A 13035-nucleotide genomic window follows, 5' to 3' on the forward strand; every position below is an offset into this window, starting at 1 on the left:
AATGGGGTCCCGCTGGAGATGGCGGAAGTGGCGGAGAATGATGTGTTGGATACAGAGGCTGATGGGATGAAATGTGAGGACAAGGGGTACCCTATCCCTTTTGGGTCTGGGAGGGGTGGGGGTGAGAGCGGAGGTGCGGGAGATGGCAGAGATACGGGTACGAGCTCTCTCGACCACAGTCAGGGGGAAGCCCCAGCTAGAAAAGAAGTTGGACATCTCGGATGTCCTGGAGTGGAAAGCCTCATTGTGGGAGCAGATGAGGCAGAGAAATTGAGAAAAAGGGATAGCATCCTTGCAAGAGACAGGGTGGGAGGAGCTGTAATCGAGGTAGCTGTGGGCATCAGTGGGTTTGTAGAAGAACTCCATTTGCCATGGACAATATATTACAGCTGTGATTACACAATGCTTACTTTGCTCTAAACCGCTGTAGAATGCTCCGAGCATGAAAGCCACTATAAATGCAAGACTCTTTAATGTGGCATATCTCTGGTGATTAAAACACAAGTGCTGCAGTTGTTAATTAATTCTGCAGAATGAGAATCTAAACCAAAAGGCAACAACAAGCATGGAAGTGGCCAGGCTTACATTAGCGATCGTCACTGTGAACTGGCATTAGCCACAAACAAGGGGAAAAATAAACTGCAACAACTGTTGAACAAGAGACTGAAACATCTTCATTAGTTCTGCCTATTACGTTTGGGCACAGCTTCCATTTCAACTCAAACGCAGCTCTCAGCTACCTGAAACAATTGCCTCTCTGTCCCCCTCGCGGTTTGGACGGATTCGGATGAATTCCTGACGGAGGAATGGAGCTACATCTGTGTTACTGTTCACAAAAATTCGGACTGGGTTCTTCAGTGACACTGATGCCAGATCTTTCACCTGCAGGAAGTGATAGAGAAAGCAACACAGACTAAGTATCCACAACCACAACCTGGACGGAAATTACTACATCACATCCCAGGATCAGTTCTTGGAAAGGGCAGACAAGGACAAAAGGCAAAAGACAAAAGACAAAAGACAAAATAAGCCAGCTAACTTGGACCAAGAATACCAACAAGGTCAATGGGTTACTTTCTAGAGAAAGATGGGACAGATTAAAAGACAGCCTTCACAGATTTTTAAAAGACAGAATGGCTTTTTTTTTGAGGAAATAATCATGCACGGATGAAGGGCATGAAAAAATAGAGTATAGGCAGATTTCCAAAAGACATTTAACAAGGTGCTGCACAGGATGTTGCCGATAGCATTAACATGCAACATTAACAGCAGATGTTGGCAGCGATGACTGGAAAACAAAATGAAAGTCGCGAGTGGTGGACTGCTGTCTCCTCCCAAAGGCTACAATTGGGACTACAGCAATATATCACTATACTGACGACAAGAAGATAGGAAAGTGTGACTAGAATGCAAGGAGACTATAGAAGGATATAGTGAGAGTGAGCAAATGGAGGATAATGTGAGGAAAATATGAAATTGTCCATTTTGGCAAGGCAATTAAAAAGCATGTTACTTATATTAGATTGCAGAGCTCTATGATATGCAAGGGTCTGGGTATCCTAGTGCATGACTTGCAAAAGGCTAGAATGCAAATATAGCAAGTAGCTAGGACAGCCAACAGGTTATTGTTTATTGCTGGTGGAATTGAATATAAAAGTCTTTCAATTATATAGGCCATGGATGAGACTTCATCTGGAATACTGTATACAGAATAGGTTTTATTTAAGGAAGAATGTTTATGTGGGAAGCAATTCAACAAAGGTTTATTAGATTGATACCTGGAATACATGCCATTAGACAGGCTAAGTGTGTATTCACTGGTGTTTAGAAGAGTGAGAAGGGACATGATTGAAACAAACATTATCCTGAAGGGCCTTGACAGGATATGGAGATGATAGTTCCTCATGGGAAAATCTAGAAAGTAGGAGGTCATCGTTTAAAAATAAAGGGTTGTCCATTTAAGACTGAGATGATGCAAACATCTTTCTTGTGGAGGGTTATCAGTCTTGGAACTCTCTTCCATAAAGGGTAGTGGAAGCGGAGTCTTTGAATGTTTCTAAGGCAGAGGTAGATAGAGATTTAACAGGCAAGATTATTGTAGCTAGACTGGAATGCAGAGTTGAGTTTACAATTGGATTAGTCACGATCTTATTAAATGAGACAAGTAGCGAGGAGCCGAGTGACTTACTCAGAATTAATGTTTATATAACAATTGGCACATGTTTATGGGCTACTCTGATACAAAATTTGGAAGACACTAGAGGAACACAAAGGTTGGCATTTCAAGTACAAAGATATCTGATGAAATGTTCAAACATGAGCTAAGGCAGAAAGAACAAGAGGATTGATGAAGCTTTCAAAAGGAGTGACAGAGTAGAGCGGCTTAGAGGTTGAAGCACACAAAAGCAAAAGTAAATTTTACAGGTTAGGAAACAGAATATAATAGCAAAATAATGTTAAACTTTATTTAGGATGGCCCTGTAATAATATCAGAGACAGGAACAGCAGTTTGCTCTTTGGCTGCTCGAGTTACTCCGCCATTCATTAAGACCCAGGCCCATATCTCAGCTCCACTTTCCTGCCTGCTCCCAATAACCTCGACTCACCTATAATCCCAAAAACTGCCTTTCTTTACCCTGCATATGTTCAATGACTTGGCACCAGGGATCAGGGTACAGAAATCCAAAGATTCCGGACCCCAGAAAGAATAAATATCTCATCTGTCTTAAACAATTGGGCTTCCCCTTTTCCTAGCTTCAGTCCTGAAGAAGGGTCCTGACCCAAAACATTGACTGCCTGCTTTTCTCCACGGATGCTGCCTGGTCTGCTAAGTTCCTCCAGCATCATCGTGTTTTTCAACCCAGTTCTAGATTCCTCTGAGAGAAAACATCCTCCCAGCATCCAGTTGTCAAACCCTCTCAGAATTTAGTATGTTTCAGTAAGATTGCCTCTCATTCTTTTAAAATTTCATGATCATGGGCCAACTTGCTCAATGATTCTTCATTAGACAATCTCCATCCCAGGAACCACCTAACAACCCTTCGTTGAACTACCTCCAATGCAAGTATATCCCTCCTTGTACAAGTTGACCAAAACTGTAGGGGGTACTCTAGGTGTAGCCTCACCAGTTGTCCCAAGATTTAAAATTTTAATGATCCTTCCCTTGTGCAACATTCCTGCTACCTTCCTAATTATATCCTGCAGCCACGTGCTAACTTTGTGCTTCACGTATGAGGACATCCAGCAGCATTCAGTAGTCTCTCCATTTAAACAATATTCTGCTCTTCCATCCTTCCAAACAAAATGGATAACCTCTCGTTTGCCCACATTACACTCCATCTGCCAAATTTTATCCATATATTTCCTCTATCTGTATGCCTTTGCAGCAGACACTTTGGGTCCCTGCTACAACTTGCTTTCCCTCACGTTCTTATCAGCAGCAAATTTGGCGAACATACACCTGCCCACAGCTTAGAATGCAAAAAAATGTGAAACCCCTTTTGCCACAAAGTTGTGGCACTCCATAATTTGTCCATTTTGAGTGCATCAGTCAGCAAGGATGCCAAAATATTTAGTTCTGGGAAAGGCCAATACAAAGCTCCTTACGTCTATCACCAGCGCTTACGGTTAGTGTCAACCACTTGGAGATACAAGTTGGCGTTCAGCAAATCAGTTAGTCTGACCCTGCAACGTGGTGGAAATCCTTGGACTTGCCACACAGCAGCATCTCCCTCCTACCTCGTCAGTCATGGTAGCAGAAAACAGCATCGTTTGTCGTTGGTGGGAGCAGAGACGAATTATTTCCTTCATCTGCTCCTCGAAGTATTCGTCGAGCATCCTGCAGATGGGAAAGGAACAGGAACAACACTGATCAGTAACCCCATCACACATGGACCTTAACTTCTTTTGTTTAAAACACTGCAGCTGTAGCAAAGGCCAGACTCACAGGGTTGAATAGATTTAAAGACAAAGATGTAATTTTAAATGTTGAGTGCTGTGAGTGTGATTGTTAAATGGAAGTTACTGTGGATCTGCATAGGAGGGGTCAATACACCCAACATAAATTACTTTTGTTTCCAAGTTTTTTCTTCATTAACACTTACAACTTTCAAAGAACATTAACAATTGGTTAGTGCACTTAGAGTCACACAGCAGTGAAACAGGCCCTTCAGCCCATGGAGTCCATGCTGGCCATCAAGTTTACCTGTACTAATCCCATTTTATTCTCCCCATATTCCCATCAACTCCCCCAGATCCCACCATGTACTGACTGACCAAGGGCAATCAGAACCGAATCTTAAAGTTCACATATTATAGGACAATTCCCTTCTCAGCTTTGTCCACCCAAGAAAGAGATGGTTTTACCCACCCCCTCCCAGCTTTCCACCCATGAACAGGGCTCCTCTGCTCCTTCTTACCTGTCAGCCTCATCCAGAATAAGGACCTCAATGCTGCTGAGGTCAAAGGATGGACAATTATGAAGATGATCAATCAGTCGGCCTGGGGTGGCAATGAGAACGTCAGGTCCTGCTCTCAGAGATGCTTCTTGGGTTTTTACATCCAATCCACCTGAAAGTAAACCGGGTACTTGTATAGTTATCCAAAGCTTCCCAATAAAAAAAGCTGCAATACAGAAACCCCATCCCATTCACTATCCTGGTGTTTATTCAATCTTTATTTCTGGAAGGCAATGAATAAAACATGAATCTCCATCCTGGCTAGAGCTCCCACGTGAAACATGTTATCCTGATAAATAGAACTTATCCAATGTGCAGATTGTGACATCATGCTGCAGTTTATAAACTCTATAAAAATCTTATGTTTAAAGGGCATTTTATTTGAGTAGGGTGTTAGAAAAAGTTTCCTCCACATTGGTCCAGACTTTGAGGAATAACAACGGCAAAAACCACCAGATTCACTGTCGTGACTTGTGTAGCTGACGGTGACTTCAGGGATTTCCATGCAAGTACATGTGAAGATCAACATCTCAAAATGCCATCAATTTGTTACAAGAAGAAGTCCAACAGGGGTGAAGGAAATTGGATAAAACATCTAAAATTTGCATTTCGCACTCTCATGTGGCAGGTCCCAGGAGATGCAAGATCTCCCAGATCTGAATGGGAGGGAAAAGCTGAGTGTAGTTCTGGAAAGACTTCAGTAATAATTTTTCAGGTAATAATAGATAGGTTATTTAGAAATAGTCTTTAAATCTTCAAAATATGCTTAAATATTTGCAATATTTTTTTATATATATAAACTATTGCCCACTAGAGACTTTTTTTTGGAAGTGTTCAAGCTAAGGTTTATTCTTTCAGGTTGTAGTTACCCTGGTCTTCAAACGTTAACTGTGTTTCTTTCCACAGAGCTGCTGCCTGACCTGTTGGGACTTTCTAGCATTTCCTGTTTTTTATTTCAGATTTCAAGCATTTGCAGCCTGGTTTTCACTTAAACATTATTTCCTTCAAAAATCTGTTTTTTTGTTTTAAGTTCAGTGCTGGCCACCTCTGAAGACATTACTGCACTGTCTATTAATTTTTATTTGAAAAAACTCGTTTTGTGGTTTTCTTTTGAAATGTAGAAGGTCCACTCGGAGGGCCATGAAATGGGGAATTTCCCTTCTGGAAGATCAACTGACACTTTGGTTTTTAACTAAGGTTGCAGCTGGCTCCATTATCCCCTGCTTTGGCTAATTTTTGTAGCACAGACAATGGGGAAATGCTTATAACAACCTGGTAACCATAATCCCCCCAGTAAACCATGATCTGGATTTTCCAAGCCCCTCTACTAAGAGACATTACAGCCTTTTATTGACATGGTAGCCATTAGCAGAGCCTAGATCAATAACTCTGTAGGGTGACTAGGTCTTTCTGTTACACTGACTACCACACTGTAGTAATATACATTGCTTTATAAAGAGTGTACAGAAAAGAGCACTGATCTCAAACACATTCGTGATCAATTTTCTTACTCAGCAGTTACAAATATAGTCCAAACTTACCAACAGCAAGACAGATGGTGGTGGATGTGAACTGTGCCAAATTTCTGGAGACAGAATGCACCTGGATGCCTAGTTCACGAGTTGGAACTAGAACCAACACTCTGGTAATAGGAGCCTGCCGCGGTTTATAGATCAAACGTTCCAGCACTGGCAGCATGAAGGCAGCAGTTTTACCTAAAGAGCAGGGGAATGCAAAGATGAAACAAAATTAACAGACATGCCGAGTTTAAAATCTGTTTTAAGCAAGAGATGTTCAGTGACACACAAGACTTTTTTCTTGTCAAGTAAGGTACTCTTGCTTAAAATATGTTTGGATCCAAATGTGAGTGGATGCAACCGCATTTTTATATTTTGTATAAAAGATAATCACAGGATGCTCAACCTCATGGGTGTATCAGGCTTATTACCCCCTCAAATATGGGTTATAGCCTCATGAGAGCAAAGCAAAAAAACCTCTTGTTATAGCCAACATCTCCCTTGCTATTCTCCTTAAAATCCAGCATGTCATCTACAGTTCTGCACAATAGTCAGCAACATAATCTTTTTTAATTCATAAGACCATATGCTGTAAACTCTTGTTTATTCAGTATTCTTGCTTCTGTAGCGGTTGCTACCGCGGAATAAAACAAGACTGTACTCGGAGGATTGCCAAACAGAACCGGTTTATTTTCCCGCCTTGCGCGGGCCCTTTAAGGGAGAATGTTCCCGCCCAAAACAACCAGCAATGACGTAAGTCCTACGTCATCAGGACTTACCCGCGCACTGGTTCTCCCCGTCGCTCAGAAAGACGAGGCCCGCCGCCATCTTGGGCCTCGTCGCTCCGACGCCGCGTGACCCGACTGCCGAGCCGGTTCGCCCGACTAGACGGTGAGTCGCCACACAACCCCCCCCAGAACCGGCGATACAGTCCCCAAGGTCCGTGGGCTGTGCCTGCTGCCGCTTAGGGGGGCGGCCTCTGCGTCGCAGCGTGGCAACCTCGACAGGCTGTTGCAGATCCAAATGGGCCGGTTTGAGGCGGTCCGCCGTGAAAACCTGTTCCCTACCTCCAATGTCCAAAATAAAAGTGGATCCGTTATTCCGTATGACTCAGAACGGTCCCTCATATGGTCGTTGCAATGGCGCCCGAGGTGTGCCCCTGCGAACGAAAACAAACTTACAGTCCCGTAGTTCCTTGGGCTGGCAGGATGGGGCTTGACCGTGCCGTGAGGTGGGAATCGGGGCCAAGGCGCCAAGTCTTTGTAGGACTGCTGGGGGTTGTTTCCCTTGGTCCCGAAGGGCAGGTATGAAATCCCCGGGGACAACGAGTGGCGCCCCGTATACAAGCTCAGCTGACGAAGTGCGGAGGTCTTCTTTGGGGGCAGTGCGTATGCCGAGCAGGACCCAAGGCGGCTCGTCAACCCAGTTAGGACCCTTCAGGCGGGCCATCAAGGCTGATTTCAGATGGCGGTGAAAACGTTCCACCAACCCGTTTGATTGAGGATGGTAGGCCGTGGTGGTGTGCAGCTGCGTCCCTAGCAGGTTCGCTAATGCAGCCCAGAGACTGGAAGTGAATTGGGTGCCTCTGTCTGAAGTGACGTGGGCCGGAACGCCAAAACGTGAGACCCAAGTTGTGAGCAGTGCCCGGGCACAGGAATCAGTTGTGATGTCAGTCAGGGGGGTTGCCTCAGGCCACCTCGTGAACCGGTCCACTGTTTGCGCAGGCCATGCCAAACAAACTTGCTGGCGACCAGTCGGACAGTAGATCTGATGGACGGGTGCGCCAACCCATGTACCGAGTCAAAAACGCGTCTCCGCCAGGCTGCAAGGACTATAGGGCGGGGCTGACCAGTCGCAACGTCGCAAAGTAGGGTCCGCTGACCTGGACCAACCAAGAAATCTCGGAGCTGCAGACCCGAGACTGCGGTTCTGTAGCTGGGCGGTTTGTCGTCGGCTTGCTGTGCGTCAGCTAGGGCCGTGTAGTCGACACCCAAGGATAGGTTGTGGATGGTTGGTCTGGAAAGTGCATCAGCAACGACATTATCCTTTCCGGAGACATGTTGGATGTCAGTTGTGAACTCGGAAATGTAGGATAAATGTCTCTGCTGACGAGCTGACCAGGGATTGGAGACTTTGGAGAAGGCAAAGGACAGAGGCTTATGATCGGTGAAAGCGGTGAAAGGCCTGCCTTCTAGAAAGTATCGGAAATGCCGGACCGCCAGATACAGGGCTAGAAGTTCCCGATCAAAAGCGCTGTACTTCAGTTCGGGCGGTCTAAGGTGCTTGCTGAAAAATGCCAAGGGTTGCCAGCGGCCTTCGAGTAGCTGTTCTAGTACCCCACCCACCGCGGTGTTGGACGCGTCTACCGTGAGGGCAGTCGGGACGTCAGTCCTGGGGTGTACCAGCATCGTGGCGTCTGCCAGGGCGTCTTTGGCCTTAACGAAAGCAGCCGCAGCCTCGTCAGTCCAGGTGATGTCCTTGCCCTTACCAGCCAGCAGCGAGAACAGAGGGCGCATGATACGGGCTGCTGCAGGGATGAAACGATGGTAAAAGTTGACCATCCCAAGGAATTCCTGTAGGCCTTTGACTGTGTCGGGGTGGGCAAAATGGCGGATAGCATCCACCTTGGCGGGTAGGGGTGTTGCCCCGTCGCTGGTGATTTTGTGGCCGAGGAAATCGATAGTCAAGTCCGAATTGGCACTTGGACGGGTTGATCGTGAGGCCGAAATCGCGGAGGCGGGAATACAGCTGGCAGAGGTGGGAAAGGTGTTCCTGGCGGTTACGGCTGGCGATCAGTATGTCGTCCAAGTAAATGAACACGAAGTCCAGGTCTCGGCCTACCGTGTCCATCAGCCACTGGAAGGTCTGCACGGCGTTCTTAAGGCCGAACGGCATCCGAAGGAATTCGAACAGGCCGAATGGGGTGATAATCGCAGTCTTGGGGACGTCATCCGGATGGACCGGGATTTGGTGGTATCCCCTAACGAGGTCCACTTTGGAAAAGATGCGGGCCCCGTGTAAGTTCGCTGCGAAGTCCTGGATGTGAGGGATGGGATAGCGGTCCGGGGTGGTGGCGTCATTCAGCCTGCGGTAGTCGCCGCAGGGCCTCCACCCTCCGGTCGCTTTGGGGACCATGTGCAGGGGGGAGGCCCAGGGGCTGTCTGACCTGCGAACAATCCCCAGCTCCTCCATGTGACGGAACTCTTCCTTTGCCAGGCAGAGCTTGTCTGGAGGTAATCGTCGTGCTCGGGCATGAAGGGGTGGCCCTGTGGTAATGATGTGGTGTCGTACCCCGTGTGTGGGCCTAGAATTTGTAAACGAAGGTGCCAAAATCGATGGGAATTCGGCTAGGAGCTTGGCTAAATCGTCGCCAGAAAGGGAAATGGAGTCCAGGCGCGGGGCTGGTGGGTTGATTTCTCCCAGGGGATAGGTCCGGAGAGTGCTAGAGTGGGCTAACCGCTTCCTTCGCAGGTCGACTAACAGGTTGTGGGCCCGAAGGAAATCGGCTCCTAGGAGTGGTCGGGCGACGGTGGCAAGGGTAAAGGTCCAGGTAAAACGGCTGCCGCCAAAGTGTAATTGAAGCGTACGGGTGCCGAAAGACCGTATCGTTGTACCGTTGGCGGCATTGAGTAGAGGACCTGGTGGCCTGTCATGAGTGTCGCGGCCTGTCGGGGGCAAAATACTGACCTCCGCTCCAGTATCAACGAGGAAACGCCGTCCAGATTTCTTGTCCTGAACGAAGAGGAGGCTCTGTCGGCGGCCAGCCGCCGTAGCCATCAGCGGCGGCTGGCCCTGGCGTTTCCCTGAAACTTGCAGGGTGGGCGGCATCGACGGGCCTCCGCACCCCACCTCTGATGGTAGAAGCACAGCTGGTCACCCGTGTCGTCGTCTGCGTTCCTGAGGCGTGGCTGCTCGGTTGCTGGGGCCGGGCGAGGCGGGCGTTGGGCTCGCAGCCTGGTGATTTGACTGACGGACGAACCGCTCTCGCGCTTGGCCCTCCACAGGACATCTGCCCGGGCGGCCACCTCACGGGGGTTGCTGAAGTCGGCGTCAGCTAACAACAAGTGGATGTCATCGGGGAGCTGTTCGAGGAAGGCCTGTTCGAACATCAGGCATGGCTTGTGTCCCTCGGCCAATGCCAGCATCTCATTCATTAGGGCGGATGGGGATCTGTCCCCCAGGCCATCCAGATGAAGCAGGCGGGCGGCGCGCTCACGACGGGAGAGGCCGAAGGTCCAGATCAAAAGGTCTTTGAAAGCCGGGTACTTATCTTCCTCCGGAGGCGACTGGATAAAGTCTCCAACCTGGGCGGCTGTCTCCTGGTCCAGAGAGCTAACCACATGGTAGTACTTCGTGGAGTTGGAGGTGATCTGCCGAAGGTGGAATTGCGCTTCGGCCTGGTCAAACCAGACGCTGAGCCGAAGTGTCCAAAAGATGGGCAGCTTGAGGGCCACTGCGTTGGCTGCTGCGCTGTCGTCCATTTCGCGGGTCCAAAAGCCGTTTGGACCATCGGGGTCACCAATGTAGCGGTTGCTACCGCGGAATAAAACAAGACTCTACTCGGAGGATTGCCGAACAGAACCGGTTTATTTTCCCGCCTTGCGCGGGCCCTTTAAGGGAGAATGTTCCCGCCCAAAACAACCGGCAATGACTTAAGTCCTACGTCATCAGGACTTTACCGCGCGCGGGTTCTCCCCGTCGCTCGGAAAGACGAGGCCCGCCGCCATCTTGGGCCTCGTCGCTCCGACGCCGCGCAACCCGACTGCCGAGCCGGTTCGCCCGACTAGACGGTGAGTCGCCACACTTCCAAAATTCTTATGCAACTGACAAAAGATTTGTTTTTAATGAAAGCAAGCTCAAACAGCAAATTTTATTTCAAGTGCAAAATAAGTGTGATAAGACATTTTTAATTTATTTACTTTTATTCTTAAGGGCAGTGCAGTTATAGGCTGATTAGCAGCAACATCCTCTGAAGATTTGGTACTTCATGTGATGGTGAGTCCAGTTATTCATTTGATTTTTTTTTGCTGTATTTTAAACTAATACTTTTTCGCCTTAAAACAGAACTGTAGAGTAAAACATTATTACTTAAAAGGGTAAGGAGATGACACATAGTTTGGCAAGTTATTTAAAGGTTTACACATAGAATACTAGTGCGCAATCATGTTGTTTTTGAAGTAATTCTCATGCAACAAGCACCCTCCATTCCATTCCCCATGAATCCCGGTTGGCTGAGAGTTCACTGTAATTTTGCTTTCTTCCATCACCCAACTACAAATTGATTTGTATTTTGTTTTATTGTATGCACAAAACAGATCTATTGGGGGAAATTCTACGTACCCCACCTCCTCAGTAATTCCATACTTACCACCTACAAAAACATTTATTTTCATTCAGTTGCCAGTGGCTACAAAGCCTGGTCCAAGCCAAGGCTCCAGTCTGAAAAGGTATGGTCTTCAGAGGTGGGGACTGGCTGAGTAGCGGAGAAGGTAGAAGGGGGTGGGAGAAAGCAGGATTCATGTCAACTTCTAGCTTGCTGGATACTGTGCAAACTCTTTTGTTATGCTATGTGTTCAAACATTTGGCAAGCCAGCCTTTGTCTGCAAACTTCACGGAGTAAAGGCTACCTGGACGAGCTAGCACAGACCAACAAGTACAATAGAAGGGCTGCACAACCCCTTCTGTGGAGAGTAACGTTGGGAAACAATCTTAGGTAAAGAGCTATGTGCAAAGGTCAGACATGCTGCCAATTCCTGCCAACTTCACAGCACAGACCAGCACCCAGTATCAATGAAAGAAATAGAATACTAACAGTGCACAACTATTGTGTAGAAAGTATATCAAGTACATCACAAAGATGTCTCACCTTAGACCCAGCTATAACAGCACAATTTACAATAAACAAAGATGTATTATATCAATGACATAAAAATGTGACACATTGATAGCCCAGATTTAATAACTGGTGCTCGAAATAATATGACTAAGCTGCAGAAAGTATGCCTGCCATCACAGTAAAAATTCTACACGCACACAATGCAAAGTATAAAAATACAGGTGATATTACTGACTGCCAGGCTAGATATTTAAGCCACACCTACCTGTTCCAGTGGCAGCACAGGCACAGAGGTCTCTGCCCAGCAAACCCAAAGGGATACACGCTTTCTGAATGGGAGTTGGCTGTTTGAAACCCATGGTAGTGATCGCCTAAACACAAATGAACAATGGTTAGGAAGATGGAAGAAACCGTCCAAGAGTTAGAGATCCTAGACTTGCAGACTAGCGGTCATCATGGACAGCCACTGACAAACATCAGGCAATTAAACAATTCCAATTGTGGATTTTAATAACCCCAACAGAATACAATACATACATAGAAAATGGTTTAAGTATGGCCTTAGCATGCTTTAAAAACTGATCACATGTAACAATGTGCATTAACATGCATTGTTTCAAAATATTTTCTCCCTACTATTAACATCCTGGTAACTTGTGATTGCATTTACTGTATGTCCTATTCCCATTCAAAAGTTACTAATTTTATATTGCTGCCCACCACACCGCCCCACCCTTATCAGGCAGTGCATTCCAGATCAATATTCATTACAAAGAAACTTTCACCTCCCTCTAGTTCATAGTTCATTCTCCAATTACTTAAAACACAAGACTCAGTGGAAACTGGTTTCTCCCTTTCTACATGATTGTAACCCTTCAGAAACTTTCATTATATATTAAATCTCTCTTTAATCTTCTTTGCTCTACAGTGAAAAATGCCATATCTTTTCCCCACACGTCAAAGGCCCTTCCTGGGCTTTCTCAGGTCTTCTATAGGTGTGAGGCTCAGATTTGAACAGAATATGGACATCAAAACCCATTCAGCGATTTACAAAACATTTAACATAGCATCCTTATTTTTGTATTATTTACTTCCATTTCTGCATGCTCTTTTTTGATAAAGCCCTTATCAATTCCTGTTACCATCAAAATATCTGTGTACATAAACTTCCAGGTCTGAAGGGCTGAGATGAGAAGAAATGTTTTCCCTCAGAGGGTTATGAATC

At 46.6% G+C, this 13035-nt stretch overlaps 1 protein-coding gene across 1 annotated transcript in view; it reads right to left on the bottom strand.

Moving 5' to 3' along the window:
- ddx27 (DEAD (Asp-Glu-Ala-Asp) box polypeptide 27) overlaps positions 1-13035 on the bottom strand; it is a 40216-nt gene that overhangs the window by 15415 nt on the left and 11766 nt on the right. Inside the window, exons 7-11 of the mRNA XM_052031198.1 lie at positions 12076-12181; positions 5999-6172; positions 4419-4569; positions 3739-3838; positions 741-882 (exon numbers count right to left, since the gene is read on the bottom strand). Of these exons, the coding sequence (XP_051887158.1) occupies positions 741-882; positions 3739-3838; positions 4419-4569; positions 5999-6172; positions 12076-12181 (673 nt within the window). The remainder of the gene's footprint in view (positions 1-740; positions 883-3738; positions 3839-4418; positions 4570-5998; positions 6173-12075; positions 12182-13035) is intronic.

The sequence above is a fragment of the Pristis pectinata genome, chromosome 16 (genome assembly GCF_009764475.1).
Source record: "Pristis pectinata isolate sPriPec2 chromosome 16, sPriPec2.1.pri, whole genome shotgun sequence".
Lineage (NCBI taxonomy): Eukaryota > Metazoa > Chordata > Chondrichthyes > Rhinopristiformes > Pristidae > Pristis > Pristis pectinata.